The sequence below is a fragment of the Poecile atricapillus genome, chromosome 7 (genome assembly GCF_030490865.1).
Source record: "Poecile atricapillus isolate bPoeAtr1 chromosome 7, bPoeAtr1.hap1, whole genome shotgun sequence".
Lineage (NCBI taxonomy): Eukaryota > Metazoa > Chordata > Aves > Passeriformes > Paridae > Poecile > Poecile atricapillus.
The window spans coordinates 15,992,732-16,007,802 of record NC_081255.1 but is presented as its reverse complement, the minus strand read 5'-3'; the positions used below and the strand labels follow the sequence as shown (position 1 = coordinate 16,007,802).

General features: G+C 36.6%; 1 protein-coding gene across 1 annotated transcript in view; it reads right to left on the bottom strand.

Moving 5' to 3' along the window:
- DPYD (dihydropyrimidine dehydrogenase) overlaps window positions 1–15,071 on the bottom strand; it is a 345,166-nt gene that overhangs the window by 176,505 nt on the left and 153,590 nt on the right. The window contains exons 9-11 of the mRNA XM_058842999.1: window positions 5,517–5,624; window positions 2,280–2,449; window positions 446–656 (exon numbers count right to left, since the gene is read on the bottom strand). Of these exons, the coding sequence (XP_058698982.1) occupies window positions 446–656; window positions 2,280–2,449; window positions 5,517–5,624 (489 nt within the window). The remainder of the gene's footprint in view (window positions 1–445; window positions 657–2,279; window positions 2,450–5,516; window positions 5,625–15,071) is intronic.

Sequence of the window (15,071 nt, the reverse complement as noted above, 5' to 3'; positions counted from 1 at the left end):
ATGCACAAGAAATAAGTAATACCCAGACTAGCTGAATCAGAATAATGGATGCTTCAGTGCCTGTTTAATTTGCTCGATTTTTTTTTAAAAAAAGATATTTCAGCAATCAGATCAATTCAGCTTAAAGATGTAATATATTGAGTTTCTCTAGAGTTAATTAATGAGACCAGAACAAATTCCCAAGAGTTTCTTAGAGATCCCAATTGCACTGACAAAAAAAACATATGCTGAGGAACTGCACTTCTATGCTGAGCTCCAGCTCTATACAGCAACATGCAGAGAACTGCCTGGTTACCAGCCCCCAAGTCTTTTCCTAAAAGGTGTACCTGAAGGACAAACTCCTGTAAGAGGACTGGCAGTCACAAGCTGAGTAACCTCCAGAAGACCCATTTCACAAATGGCTGCAGCTAAAAGAACAATCTGTATTCACAGTAGTCAGGGTTACCTTTATTGTCACTTAAAATGGAGCCAAAGGCACTGATCACCACATCAGCTTTCAGACGGACGACCTGATCCTCATCTTCTTTCCAGATTCCATCGCTGTCTTGTTCAGTTCGAGCAAATTCCATGGCAACAATTTGTCCACCTTTAAGAACAACTTTCCGAGGAGAGAGGAAAGGCAGAAATTCACACTTCTCTTCCTTTGCAAGTTCCATCTGTACAGTAGAAGCAATAAAATATGTAACTTTAACATGCTGCATTTTCATGGAGAAAAACCCCAAACAAACCAAGCAGAAAACATTTTTTGACTCAAGATGTTACCATGGATTCTTCTATAGTACAAATCAGCTGTGTCCAGTATGCAGTCATCTTACTGTCAGTTTCAGAAACTCTCATGCTATCAAATCAAGCAGTGGCAGTAGGTAAATTTTCAAGGCAAATATTTCTCCAATATACTTTCTTATTTTTCCATTATTTTGAATATTTTTAACTTCTTTGAGGGCAAAAGATTTCTCTTATATAAATATCTGTGTCTTTTAAAAAGTGGCCTAGTATTAACTTAGTCCATGCCCTGATTTGTATTTACTATGATTTTAAGATTTTATCAAATGCTGACTACCATGTACAAGCAAGAGATTTCTGAGTAACAATCCAGACTTAAGATCTTCTGAATCTCTGCTGTGGTAAACCTGCTTAAGTTAATTTTCTTCAGAATTTGACTGTCTCTATTTAGACAACTTTTTTGAATATGCATATTTCATCTGACATGACTCTTATTAATTGAAGCTACTTTTATTTTATTGTTTTCAAGGCCCACTGCATGATTGGATGAGTACAAACATTGACAAATTTAGAAATTTACCCAGGCTTATACAGAAGATTTGGGTTCAGACTATAGTAAGAATCTGAATAGCACGAGTCAGTGCAATGGCTTCAGTAATCTCGTGTCTAGAACTCTTGGCTGAAGTGCAACATAAGTAAATCATGCACCAAGAAACCATCCATGGCTTTATCTGCAGCTCCATTCCCCTTCTGGAAGATCTAAGGTGCCCACCTTCTTGAAACAGACAACCAAACTACCATAAATCTCATCATAAAGCTGCATTAGGTGGTGTGCTATTCTCAGGTATATAGAAGTGTAATGTACCAAATAAATGAAACAGAAAAAGACCACCAAAATAAGAGAAAATAATTTGAAAAGCCCTCCTGTAGTACATACAAATTGAGGAAGCAGAATAATTTCAAAATGTGCAGATGACTTGATAAATGCCGAAGTGCAAAGCCAAACTAAAAACCAAACTGAATGCTGAAATATGGGATGAGTAACAGTGCTTTGAAGCCAAAATCACTGTAAGTAATTGAGGGAAGAGGAAGAGAGGAGAGGAGGGGGAGGAAGGGAAGGGGAAAAGGGAAAAGGGAAAAGGGAAAAGGGAAAAGCCTTTTATAGGCTCACAAGGCAATGTCAGAATCACTGAGATTCCTTAAACAACACCCAGAAGGTGTTCTAAGATCTAATCATGATCTGAAGGGCCACCTACAATACTCTAATGGCTGTTTGATTCCAAGATTGAAAATTTTAGTTCATTTTCTAACTTACAAGAAATTATACCCCCTGCTTGCAAATACATCTTTCTGACTTTTCAGGAAACAGATACAACAGTGGAAAATTATTTAAATACAGAGTATACAAAGTGTGCCTCAGATCTTTAATAAACATTTTAAGAGCATTTTTCTAAACAAAACCTTTAGCAGATGTCTGTTAAGTGCCTATAGCATACTTTTAGGCTACATAGAAAAAACAAAGCTGCCTTCTCAGAAATGCTGCTATTCAATTTCACCTCTTCTGGGACAGCCCTGATATGAGTGAATCCCTTTCTGAAGACCACAAACACACGACGAGCTCCGCAGCGCAGAGCAGATGTTGCACAGTCAAAAGCAGTGTCTCCTGCCCCGAGTACAATCACAGTTCCATGTATTGACGGCAACGGAGAGTGACAGGCACACATCCCTGAAAGATAAAAGGAAAACCCCATTTTCAAGTAGAGAAACCATTTCTGCATGACAGCTCAAAAGGTACTTGTACTCAAAGCAGTGTAAAATTGCATCTTACAGTTTTCAAGCTTGGAGTGTCACTATCAAATTATTCTGCTCCACTGAAAGACAGTTTTATTCCCCCTTTTAAGATATGCTCATATACATAATTTCATAGTCAGTACTCTAAGCAGCTGCATCTTTCTATTGAGAAATAATTCAAATGACAACATGTTTGTAGGATTGTGGGTCCTGTCAGGTTGAAGCTAGAATTGTGAGATCTTTTTATTCAAAAAGTTTCTCTCTCATCGGATTCATTATCCTTCCAGCTAAAAAAAAGCCAAACCAAAACAAAAAAAAACCCCAAAATCGAACAAAACAAGAAAAAAAAAATAAAAGTTGTTGATAGTTATAGTTTTGTGTAATAGTATACCAACATCAGTGCCCAAAGATTTCTATAAAGCACTGACACTGTTCTGGATGTGACATGATTCTCTGAGGCTATTCATCAGCTGAACATGAAGAAAAATAATATTGTTACAGTAATTCCTAGTTCTTCCACCAGAAGAAAATCTACAGTTGTTTTCTATAAATCATTTGTAAAACGTTACATAGAGAAAATGACAATATTATCTGCTTGTCATCTACAGCTTGTATTTGATGATTCAATTAAACAAGAAATAGTTAAGTAAAACTGAACTGTGTCTGTTCCCTGAATGAGACTGCACTTTATCACATGTTTAAATACAATTAATAGTTGATTAGGCAAATGGTTGTGACTTGAAAAATAATGACAAAACTAATACAAAGCTACACTCTCACTGAGTCCAGGACAGTTCCAGTCAGGAGGCACTAAGCTGGCCATTTACCTATTGTACTTTAACTCAAGTATTCGATTATAGCAGATTTTCACATGTAATTGTGGAACACAAGTATTATTCAAGTAAACAATCTTTTCCATTTAGAAATATAAACACAGTGAGAAACAACATCATAATACACCTATTCTCTCTCCATTTGAAAAATGTTTATTGTATGACAAATGCTGTAATTTCTCCCTATCCATGTATGTGCCATCATATTTACTATTTATTTAATAGGATTCTTAGTCTAAAATTCTCTCTAAACTTTTCTCATGTATTTTTAATGAACTTAACACTTCATACAGATTGAGCAGTGGAAAAAGCACAAGTGAAGCAGGGGGCTGGCAGCTCAGGTGGCCATTAGAGTATGAGCCGAGAAGGGATCAGTCAGAGCAGCCCTCTTTGCTCTTGGGAACACACTCCTAAGGTAAATTCACAGCTATGTATTTTCAAGGGGAAACCCTTTTGGAGGAAAGTATATTAACAAGTGGCATTCAGAATTAATAAGCAGGCAGAATATATATTTTACTATGAATAAGTCTGCTATTTCTATTATTTAGATAACTGTCACAGTGAAAAAAGGAGGATAGAGTAGGATGCAGTAAGTGTATATTTTATTTTAAAATTCCATTCCGTAGAGAGCAAAAGGTGGCTATAGCTACAGACAGACACTAGGAAAATTAAGTAAAAGAGACCATATTAATTAACAGACAACACCAAAGAGCTATCCATTACTGTCAGTCAGAAAAGGTTAGTTCTTCCAAGTTCATCCTTTTCCCATTGTAGGCTTAATATTAAAAAAACCATATTATCACATATGCTAGCAAATCAAGAGGACTTCTCTGCAATATTTTGAAATATGTGGATCACAGTATATAGATCCTCATGCAGGCAGGTGACCTACAGTACACAACTGCTACATATCTTCTCAGAAGTCTACAAAGTATTATAAGTCAAATTGTTTCAAGAGAGGATTGTTTTGCAGGACTTACTTTTTCTTTATTAATCTACAAATGTGTTGCACTGCATATTCTAAATCTGTTTTCTTTTTAAACATCTCTGTCTTCAAAAAGAAAACCCAAAAGCTTGCCTTTTTATCTCAAATAATTTTAGATTCCTTTAAGAAAGCAGACAGAAATAAGCATTTGATGAAAACAGCAGAGATGGGACAGTTGGGATGCAAAATTTCACTTCCAAAATATTTTGCATCAAATGTGGTAATAAACTTTACTTTTATAAGCAGAATAATCTGCCACAGAATATATATTCCTCAAAAGTGTTTAAGAAAAATCTACTAAATAAGCAGGCAATCCTATATGATGCTAAAAGAAATTTCTGAATGCTGAAATGAAAATCTGTTTGTAGATAAAACAAGTTATATTAAGTCATATGTAAAATACCACATTCTGTCCTAAATAAAAAAAACAAAAAAACTGTACATTAATTTCTTTTTTGTCTGGGGAATTTAAACCATGAAGAAATGTGGCATAGAAATCACATGCTTTGGGCTTATGAGTTCATATTCAGGTACACTGAAAGCATCTGTATTCCTTAGGGAGCAAATGCAGCTATCTCTGTGCTCAAAGGAAAATGTGAAACCATAAAACAAGACTGCATTTGGTGCCTATGAACTCAGCACTTTCTTATTAACTCCTGTCGTACTCTTGTTGTCCTGGGTCTTAGACTGTAAGACTTGCGTAAGGAACCAGTGCTGATTTAAATGTGCCTGCAAAACCTGCAGCATGCAATTTGGGATCAAGTAAAAGAATTTATCAACAATCTACAAAACAGCTGCTTATATAAGTCAGAACCTTTAGTAATATCAGATTTTTTCAGACCATCTTATACACAATATTTTCATGAAGATATTTTATACAAAGGAGAAGCTTATGTCATCTTTTTACTATAATCCAAAATAGCAAATATAACTTATAAGGGAAAATTATTTGCTATAAATTTAGATTTGCACATATGATTATTGAGTTAATAATCTCTGGGTCTAATTTTCCTGACCAGTGCTCCTGAGCTTGCCACCCACCAAGAGAAAACCCTGTTCCCAGATATATTCAGGGGAAGGTACTTTGTAACTGGATGTGCTGCTTGTAGGCAGACAGTTCGATATAACAACAACTGCTAATGACTTACTGAATGTGGTTACAATAAGAACATAGTATCACACACCTGGTTTACTTGCCATTGCTACCAAAGGTAAGAAGTCTTTAGATGTGTAGAAGCCTTGATTCATTCTCAGTCCTTCGAATATTCTGTCTCTGTTTGGTTCTGGCAAACCTGAAACAGACGTTTTGTGGCACATCAGAATTACACAGGAAATTTTAGCGACCAACGTATATTTTGAATTATACACATATTCTCAAAAACATGGTACTTTTACAAACCCTTAGATGTTTCCAAAAGTAGATTGCAAAGGATCATATGTGTAGTTGCAGCTTATATAACTGGTGATTGTTTAATAGCACAGGCACTTGAAAATCAGGTTCTTTGACAATGCATGTACTTGTATAACTCCTAACAAAACCAGTGCAGGGGAAGGGATTAGAGAGAACACAGTGCAAAAGCAGATAATACAAATGAGGCAGTAACAAACAGCTTAACTGATGAGGGGAGGAGGAGAAATGGCAGTGATGTAGGTCTCATCTCTGAGTATTTGTATGCCATCATTTTTTTGCCATTCTTGATTATTTTTTCCAAACTTTGAAGTCTGGATTGGCTTGACATTTATTCCTAGTTATTAAAAACACACATTTACACAGAATCTGTAGGATACAGACAAGGATTTACTTCAGAAATATTAATAGCAACAAATACCTTTCAGTTAAAAGAAAGCAGCAAAAAGCATCTTCCAATTACCAAAGAACATCATCTAATTTTGGTGTGAATGGTTGGACAGCACAAAAGCCAGCCCAGCTGACACACCAGTTGAGCCATTTTATTCATGCAAATGCAATCAGGGTATTTTCAACAGTCTCAACTTTCATATTTACATCTAAAACCCCATAATATTATCAAAAGTATGCTAATTAATCATTACATATTGAAATGGAGTAAATGTCAACAATTTTTCTAAGAAAACACACTAACACTGAGGAATCCTCAGAGCAAGCAGGAAGAACTGCAGCATACAAAGCAATCTGTGTTCCCTCCTTTCTCAGGCATGGGTGGCAGCAGACTAATATTACTCCTCTTTGAGACATACTGGTCTGGAAAACCCTAATAACACAATTTTAGCATCTACAATAATGCAGAATTTCACGTTGAAGGGCACTTTCTTAAATAGGGAAGGTTAGGGGTTTTTTTATATTAATTAAGCAACAAAAATTGATCTCCTTACAGCATACGACCAGAACTACATAATGAGAAAACTTAGTACTTCTTCATGAGTTACCTATATGGAGGAAGTTTTTCAAACCTCTAGAACTCTGAATGAAGTTACTATAATTCCAGAAAAATAAAATAAATTTTTAGATTTATTAGTTTCAGTAAAGCAAAACAAAATATACTCTAAGTGAATTCAAAATGTTTACAAGCCAAAAAGAAAATTAAAAAACCCTGAAATTGACTCAGTTGCTGTACACCCACTTTGAAACCAACACTTATCTATAGTTGGATATTGAGAAAAATACGGTTAAAAAATACTAGCACGTCCTGAACTTCAAGACCTCTGAATGCTGTACTTTCTGGGTAGACTGGAATTTTAGCTAATGAATAATGAATAATGGATAGCTTAAGAGGCTGCCAGAAATACTTAGTACTATTGAAAGTACTATATGTAAAATGCATTAAAGAAACTATTTTTAAAAAGACATAGATTTTCCTTTAAGTATATATTGCAAAATCATCTACGGCAAGAAGAGTACCTCAGCAAAAGCTCTCAGTGACTGCCTGCAGGCAGAGGACAGACTAATGCAACCATTCCTATTGAGATATCCATAAACCAACTCAGAGGCCTCAGTTTACTCTTGGGAGAAATACTCTTATCATTAGTGGGATGTGCAGCCTGCATTAAAGATAATTTCCTTTCCACCTAATATGTATCTCCATTCAAACCCAAAGAGAATCTCTCAAAATATTTTTTCCCACATACTTTTTGCTGCTTTTATCATCTCCTAATGAAAACTATTTGGTCTCTAACAGCATCAGTACTTTAGCTCCCATAGGCTTAATAAAGAGTGTAATAAAGGAAGTGTTGCAATGTTCTTTGTCTAGGTTCACCGCTTGTTTGGTATCACTGAAATCAAAGGAGTTGGATTAAGAATGCATTGGGTTCAATAATGTTTAGCCTGGCTGATATGACCAAACAACTGCCAAAGAGGTAGTCAATAATACATGGCATTATCTGCTATTTATTTTACTATTTTCATTTTGCTGAAAACTCTGTGAAAACCAATTTTGTGATATTTACATTTGAAGGAAATGTAGGGGATTTTTTCTTTTATACTTATAAACACTTAGCAGAGATTGAAGCTCTTTGCTAAGCACCTGCTGGAAAGTTGTATTGTACTGGCTTCTGATGCATCTCCTTTTGCTGCTTAGTATTTACTACTGTTATGACTGCATTTACTTTTGTTAAAATAGAGGCATTAAGTACTTCTTCAAGCCACTAGGCAAGCTAAGAAAGCAGCAGACAGAGGCAGACAGAGAAAGAGATCAAGAACAGATAAGATTCACTTTAGAGACACCATTTCATAATAAACAACCACCCCACAGAAGTATACTTTACAGAGAGATCAAATATTGATAAATAGCCAACAGCCTCTTGGGAGAGAGAATATTTAACAAAAAAATAGCAGTAGAGGGAAAAATACAGTTTTGAGCAAATGGTTTTAGAGAAGAAATAAAATTTAAAAAAACCCAGTCACCTATGAAAGACACAGTTTAGGTCAAAATAATGAACCATAAGAAATATCTCTTTGAAGATAAATCAGAGACATCCTTTAGAAAAAATGAATTCACACACCAGTACAAAATAGCCAAGAGCCACCCAAGAAAAAATGCTTCGAAAAATATAAGGTCTTTTCCCTAGCTTTTAGGCTGAAGCCGAGTAAATCAGTTCTCTGTTCTCCAAATCCACTTGCAAGCCATCTAAAAAGATTTTTAAAATTTGTTATTAGGTATTTAATGTTCTGAAACAATCTATCACTATCCCACATCTCCCATCTTTAAATAATCTGTATCAAAATCTAGTGATAACAATGACTTCCTTCCCCGGCACTGAAGAACAACTCTTTGGATGGGCCAGCAAGAGGAGGCAGATTAGAAAAGCAGCTCCCCTGGTGCTGTTTGGATGGCATCTGCACACCCTCAGAGCACACAGGCACCCACAAGCAGAGGGCTGTGCTGAGCCCCTCATCTTCTGCAGCCTCAGCTCCTTTGCTTGCTGATGCCAGGGAAGAAGCTTCTGAAGCAACTGATATCCAAACCACGCAATGAAGCCTCATGGGCTGTGGAAAACTGCATTTACTAAGAATAGAGAAAGTAGAAACATTGTGAAAATAACAGCTTGCATGACAGATCTAGTTCAGCTTTGCAAAATCTAACCTAGACAGTTCCAGTCTGGCTCAGGTGCAGTACAGAAAGCAATTCATCTTGATTCCTGACCCCCTGGTTTGCTGTGCTCTGCCTTCCATCTCCAGATGCTCCAGCTATCTCTCAGCAGTATCTCTCACTACTCTCTTTGCTTCTTTTCTCCATTTGGACCCTGAAACTCCTTCTCCACTGTGCAATTCCTCAGCACCAAAGCCTCTCCCATGTATGACACACCATATACTTTCCAAAGTCCTACCCACTGTAATAGTGGTTTTGGAAAACACAGACTAACTTCCTATTTTTATATCCTTTATATATATATCTACATTAATATAAATATATATGTGTGCATATGTATTAGCAAAAATACATATGCCTCCTATTAAGATCCTATACTCTCTGTTCTCACACTACTGATGCATATAAATTTTCTTCATGCACAGTCTCAAGTCCATTGTTTCCTTTGAAAGAAAAGTTAGATACAATTCCCTAGTCCAGCTGAGATAGGAATTGCTAAATGATTGGAGTAAATTTGTCAGATGTACAAGGCAATGTAGCAGAGTGATGCATAGCCAGTGTAGGGGATTGGCTTGCAGAGCAGGGCACCAAGTCCACTTGGCTGCTGCACCAAATAAATCCAGGCATGTCAACACATCAATCAGCTAAGTCTGCCACTACTGTAACTATGAGCCTGACACAGAAAGGGAAACTAAAGCAAGTACAGCCACTGCATATCTATCTCCTATTTTGATCAAATCCTCTCTCCCCGGCAACAGCTATGCTTCTCAGCCTGAACTTACTGTTTGGATTACTTAAATCTGACATGGCTGGGCAAATTTGCAGTTTCAAATAAACTTCTCAACCGATCTTAATAACTGACACACAAAATAAGCTCTCGTCCTTGATAAGGGTCAAATGTAGCTTTCACTGGCAGCTGACTAAAAACACATCTCCAGACAAAAAAATAAAATGGAGCTGAAAGTGAAGAGTAAATATACAGGAGCCTACAGAGAAAAAACTAAAGAGAGTGTTATTTTTTTTCTCATTTTCCTCACATCAAACACTGAAAGGGTTTGTCGGCTTCATTTTTAATTGTGATAATACTGAATTTTACTGGTGGATGTAATCTGTGTTTGAAAATACCAAGAGCTGCTTTTTGAAAGTGAAGACACTTGTATGTTTTTTATACTGAATCTTTCAAATTTGTTTTCAAATTACATTGCACTCACAAGTTTATCCAAATTCAACCAAAAAGAAACAAAATGTGATTTACTGGCTATGCATTCCTTTTTCCCTTTTCTAACTTTCAAAACAAGGAAGCCAAACATCAAACCTCATTCACCAACTTATGGATTACTTTTTAATGTTCTCTTGCCTTACACATCTGGAGCTAGAAAGTTAGAGGGAAAGGACATCTTTCCATCTTTTTACCATCTCCATGCTTCTATTTCAGAGTTAAACCAGATTTTTTAAAACCACGTTTACAAGGAAAATTCTTCTGTCCTTCACAGTCTCCATTACAAGAAATCCTAGGACTGGGTGGAAAGCCTTTTACTGAGAATGAGGAGAAAAATCCATTAAACCCATACAAAACTGAAGAGAAGAAACACGGGATTGATTTTTTGCATATCTGCTCTGGTGGCAATACAAATCTTCTGAAATAATATCCAAGAAGTCAAGCCCAGACAAGCTGAGCCTCATCTTGCTACTCAGCATCTTGAGCACAGTCTGGTAAGGAGGCAGCACAGATCCTGCAGCAGTAGTTCTGCACCTCTGGCCAGGAGAAAGCTGCGCCCCTTCATGTGTCCTGGGGAAAGGGGCCATGGAAAGCTGATGGGCAGAGACTGATGGGAATTTGGAGAGGAAGTGACATTTTCTGATTAATTATTTTGGTTAACAAAGTTTGTTTGTATTTTTTGTTTTATTTTTCTTAAAAGGGTATGCTAAAGTAGATACAGAGCTAAGGTAATTCCCCTCAGAAGGTAAATTCTAAATCCACTTGTCTTCTGAAAGGGTCCATTTGAACAGAAAAACAGCATTTTGTCCCATGTCCCTGCCTTCTTACACACCAAGTGTTCCAACTTGCTCCTTGCGTGCCCATACAAAAATATTTCAGATGTAGCACATCTGATGACATTTCACACTTGCCCAGAGACTTGTAGCTACAGGTACCATATGGTTAGACTGTGACTACAAAGGGACATGGCATACTGTAAAAGCCAAGCATATAAGCACTACTTTAATATTTCTGAATGCTCTGATGTTCTTGAACAAGTCTCTTTTGTGGGCTGGGGAACTGGAGATCAAAATCTATACATTTAAAGTAGTTTTATTTAATGTCACACAATTCATGCTATGTATAAATTGGACCATGAGTTTTAAGTATCTTATTCTCTTGAATGATAACACTGAAACTGTAAACTTTCATAACTGTCAAATTTATAGTTTTAGTCAGACATGATAGAAAGTACTTCTATGCAGTCGGATATGCTCTATGCAACCTATTTGTATCTAAGAAGCCACATTCACTCATATCCATACTGCTAACTGCTGTCCATGGGTCAATACTGCACAATTTAGAAATGAACTATACTGAAATACATAATCCAAATACAGTACTAAGCTGTGCCCCACAGCTGGTTATACTAAACACACCACTACAGCTCATGCTATAACATGCACCCAGCACAGAACAACCACGGAAATCTAGGGAGTAACTTTCTCTACGTTTTTAAAGGTTTGATACTGGGCATGTAGTCTTTCAGAAAAGTTGCAAATACTCTGAAAGTGCTCAGCTTTTCTCAAGGTCAGTCCATTAGTGATTAGCACTTCAGTAAATACTTTTGAGGCTCGTATTTGTAAAGAATCTCTCTCATTTTGCTGGAGATTGTTTTTTATGGGGATAGCTTTCTTACTTCCTGTTGTGACGTTCAATAGAGTATGTTTTCTAGGTGGTTGATTTTTTTTTTTGTTTGATATGTATGTCGATGGAGATAAGTGTTTTAATTACTTTTTTAATGTCTATGCTTTTGTATTTTCTCCCTCTCTCCCTTTATTTCCTGCTGTTGAGATTACTGCCTCATCTCCACAGCAGGTGGCTCCTTCAAATTTGTTTTCTCTGTAAGCCTGGTAGATTAATTTTGTAATATAACTACTCCTTTTCTGTAGTTTTTATTAATGATTTATGTTCTTTGGAAGAGGTGTGCTTGCAAGGTTTTTAGGAGTTATTCCCCAACGACGGCTAAAGGCCTCATTCATAAAAAAATAAAAGTAAAGGGAAAAAAGTAAAAGAACTACACTAGGGTTAGCCTACTCTTACCCTCAAGTTAGAATGAACAGTGTGTACAGCATATGTGAAAATGCCTTTCACATCTACCAGCACGAGCCACACACAATTGCTGCAGTGCATTCTAAATTGAACAGCCATATCCCTACCATGGCTTTTAAAAACATCTGAATAAGTAGCTGAACCTGGAAGCAATGTAGTCTGTAGGTCTCACACCTTACTTTGTTGCTAAATTAGACATAGAGACAAGTATCTGAACTCTTGCAAATGGTAAAGAAATAATAGGAGTTAGGGAGTCAGATTATTTAGATCTAAATTTGTTCTTATAATCCAATTTCTCTTTGAGTATCAATTGTCCAAGCCCAGTTTAGAGGTAGCCAAAATTCACACATCGGAAAGTGCAGATGGGAACAACATGCAGAGTTCAGAATGAACCCATATGAGAGATGGAAATTAGAATTATGACAATGCAATCAGTGTTGTCTGCCAGGGTATGGAACACAAAACACTGCAGCCTTGTGGTCTGCCCTCACCACATTTAGTGATCCCATGATCAGATCAGGCTGACATCTAACGTTGACCAAAGTGTCTGAAGGTGAACTATAACTCATTAGGCACAACAGATATAGACTCCACCCCTCATTTGATTTTATAGTAATCAGTCCAGCCTCACTCAAGGCTTCAGTGTACCCTCTACAGCCTGCCTCTAGTCTTAATTGCTGTTTCTAATTTTATTATGGCCAACTTATGGGACCTGTGCTTTGAATTTTAATGGGGCAACACTCAAGTGTGACTAAAATATTGTACTTTAATGGAAAACATCAGTGTTTCAAGATAATAAAACAAAGATCTGGAGAAATTATGTAATATCTTTCCAAATCTCAGTATCTGGCTATTCATTTAAGCACCATGAATATTTTGAACTCAACATTTTGAGCCCTTGTCCTCTAAAAGCACTCTTTTAAAATGCTTACTTCAGAACTGAAGCATACAGTACCACTAAGTGTTTTTAAAACATAATTCTTTAAAGGACACACTAGAAGAAGTGATACTAGGTTGTACACACATATACAGATTTCTAAATTAAGAAACAGATGGTAATTCTAGCCTTTCTTCTGTGTTTGGAAACTGATGCTTAATGTTCCCCATATTTGAAGTAATCAAGTTGAGGATGTTAGGAAGTTAGCTGGTAGCCCTGGTGAATGAACTTGCTGAAATGTGAAGATCACTAGGAAGCAAACCTTATCACAGAGAAGGATGAATGCAGATGTCTGCTTACCTTCCCTCTGGTTCTGTTCTGCCTGGTGTTGTTTATTGCAGGACTTAAAGCACTGAAACACTTTGCTATGAATCTTGATTTGTAGAACATAAGAGTTCTGTAAATTGTAATACAGAGTAACTGAAGAAACATCTGCTGTAAAAAATAAAGTGGAATATTGCTGCAAACCTTTCTTAAGTCATCTTGGCAACATTTATTATACTGGCGACAAATTTGAAAAGGTCACTAGCGAAAATGCATTTAGCAGTCTGAGTCCAATCCATCTCTACCACAAGAATGTATCATTCCACCCAGAAGCAGAGCTTTCTCCAGTCTGCTTGCAATAGAGCTAAACTGGATTCTAGTCCTGACTGGAATTTGGTCACTTCCCACCATGGACTTGAGCTGCCATTTTTCAGGAGCATTCTTGAACCAGGAAGGCTGAAGTTTCAGATCTGACATACTAATGTTGTCAGTTCCTTTCCTTCTTCCTTCTACAAGTTTGTTTCTAGCAGTAACTTCCCAAAGGAAAGACAGGGGAGCTGTGTTTCCTCCAGACACCAGCCAGATAATATTTGCCAGTGTGATATGCTGCACCATTCTAGAGGAACAGAAACTGGTGCCAGTTCTTACTCATGTTCAGTAAATAGTGCTGAGTGGCCACAAAGCAAGATCACCTCCTCAGGGACAGCCTATCAGTAGCCTGAAGGACACAAAAAAATCTATTATCTCAGAAACCATATATCACAGTAAAGTGATTTTTTCCAGTACAGAAAATCCAAATATATGGAAGGGAAAGCAAAACAAACTGGATTGTGAGACTAGGAGTAACAGACTCCTGAAAAGAAAGCAGAAAACACTACCCTACCTGTTTGCAATGGACACAATATCTTTCCCCAAGTAGATTCATTGCAACTTAACTGTCTAATATGTCCTGCTTATAAGTAGTCACGCTGGTATATTGAAATAATCTAAGCAAATAAAAATTATAAAGGGAAAATCAAATGTTAGCATAGAAAAGATCTCTTCACATTAATTTTTCATTTCAAAACATGGGAAACAAATCTTGAAAAGCTGAATCAACAGAGGCTACATACAATAAATACACAGGGAATGGATAAAATGAGAGCAAAAGTAATGATAAACATTCACAAAGAAAAAACTACAAATACTTAGTTGGCATCATGAAGAAAAATAAATACTAGGCCTCTACAGTATCGCAAAGCAACAGCTGAAAAACATCCATCAAAGACAGTAAACTCATTCTGTAGAAATATATGAGGAATAATTAAGTCATTAATATTCTGGAATCACACCTTTGTCAGACCTCAGGCACTGTTCAGCAAGGAAGTTGCAATGAGGTGTACTGAGACAACATCAACTTATGCTACCTAAAATCAACTGTGTTTTTGATATATTAGGAATATAATAGCCAATAGGTGGTATCTGTGTTGCAATTCTAAACACTGATTTTTATAATATTGTTTCCTAAATTTGATGGAAGAGAGCAGTAAAGAATCATGGAAATATCTAACTACAGCCATTTGTTTTAAACCCACAACTACCCTCTGCTGCACACTACTTCCATAGCTCCCATTCTGCCTCAATATAGTAGCTATGAAACAACAGGCTGAGGCAATCACAGCTT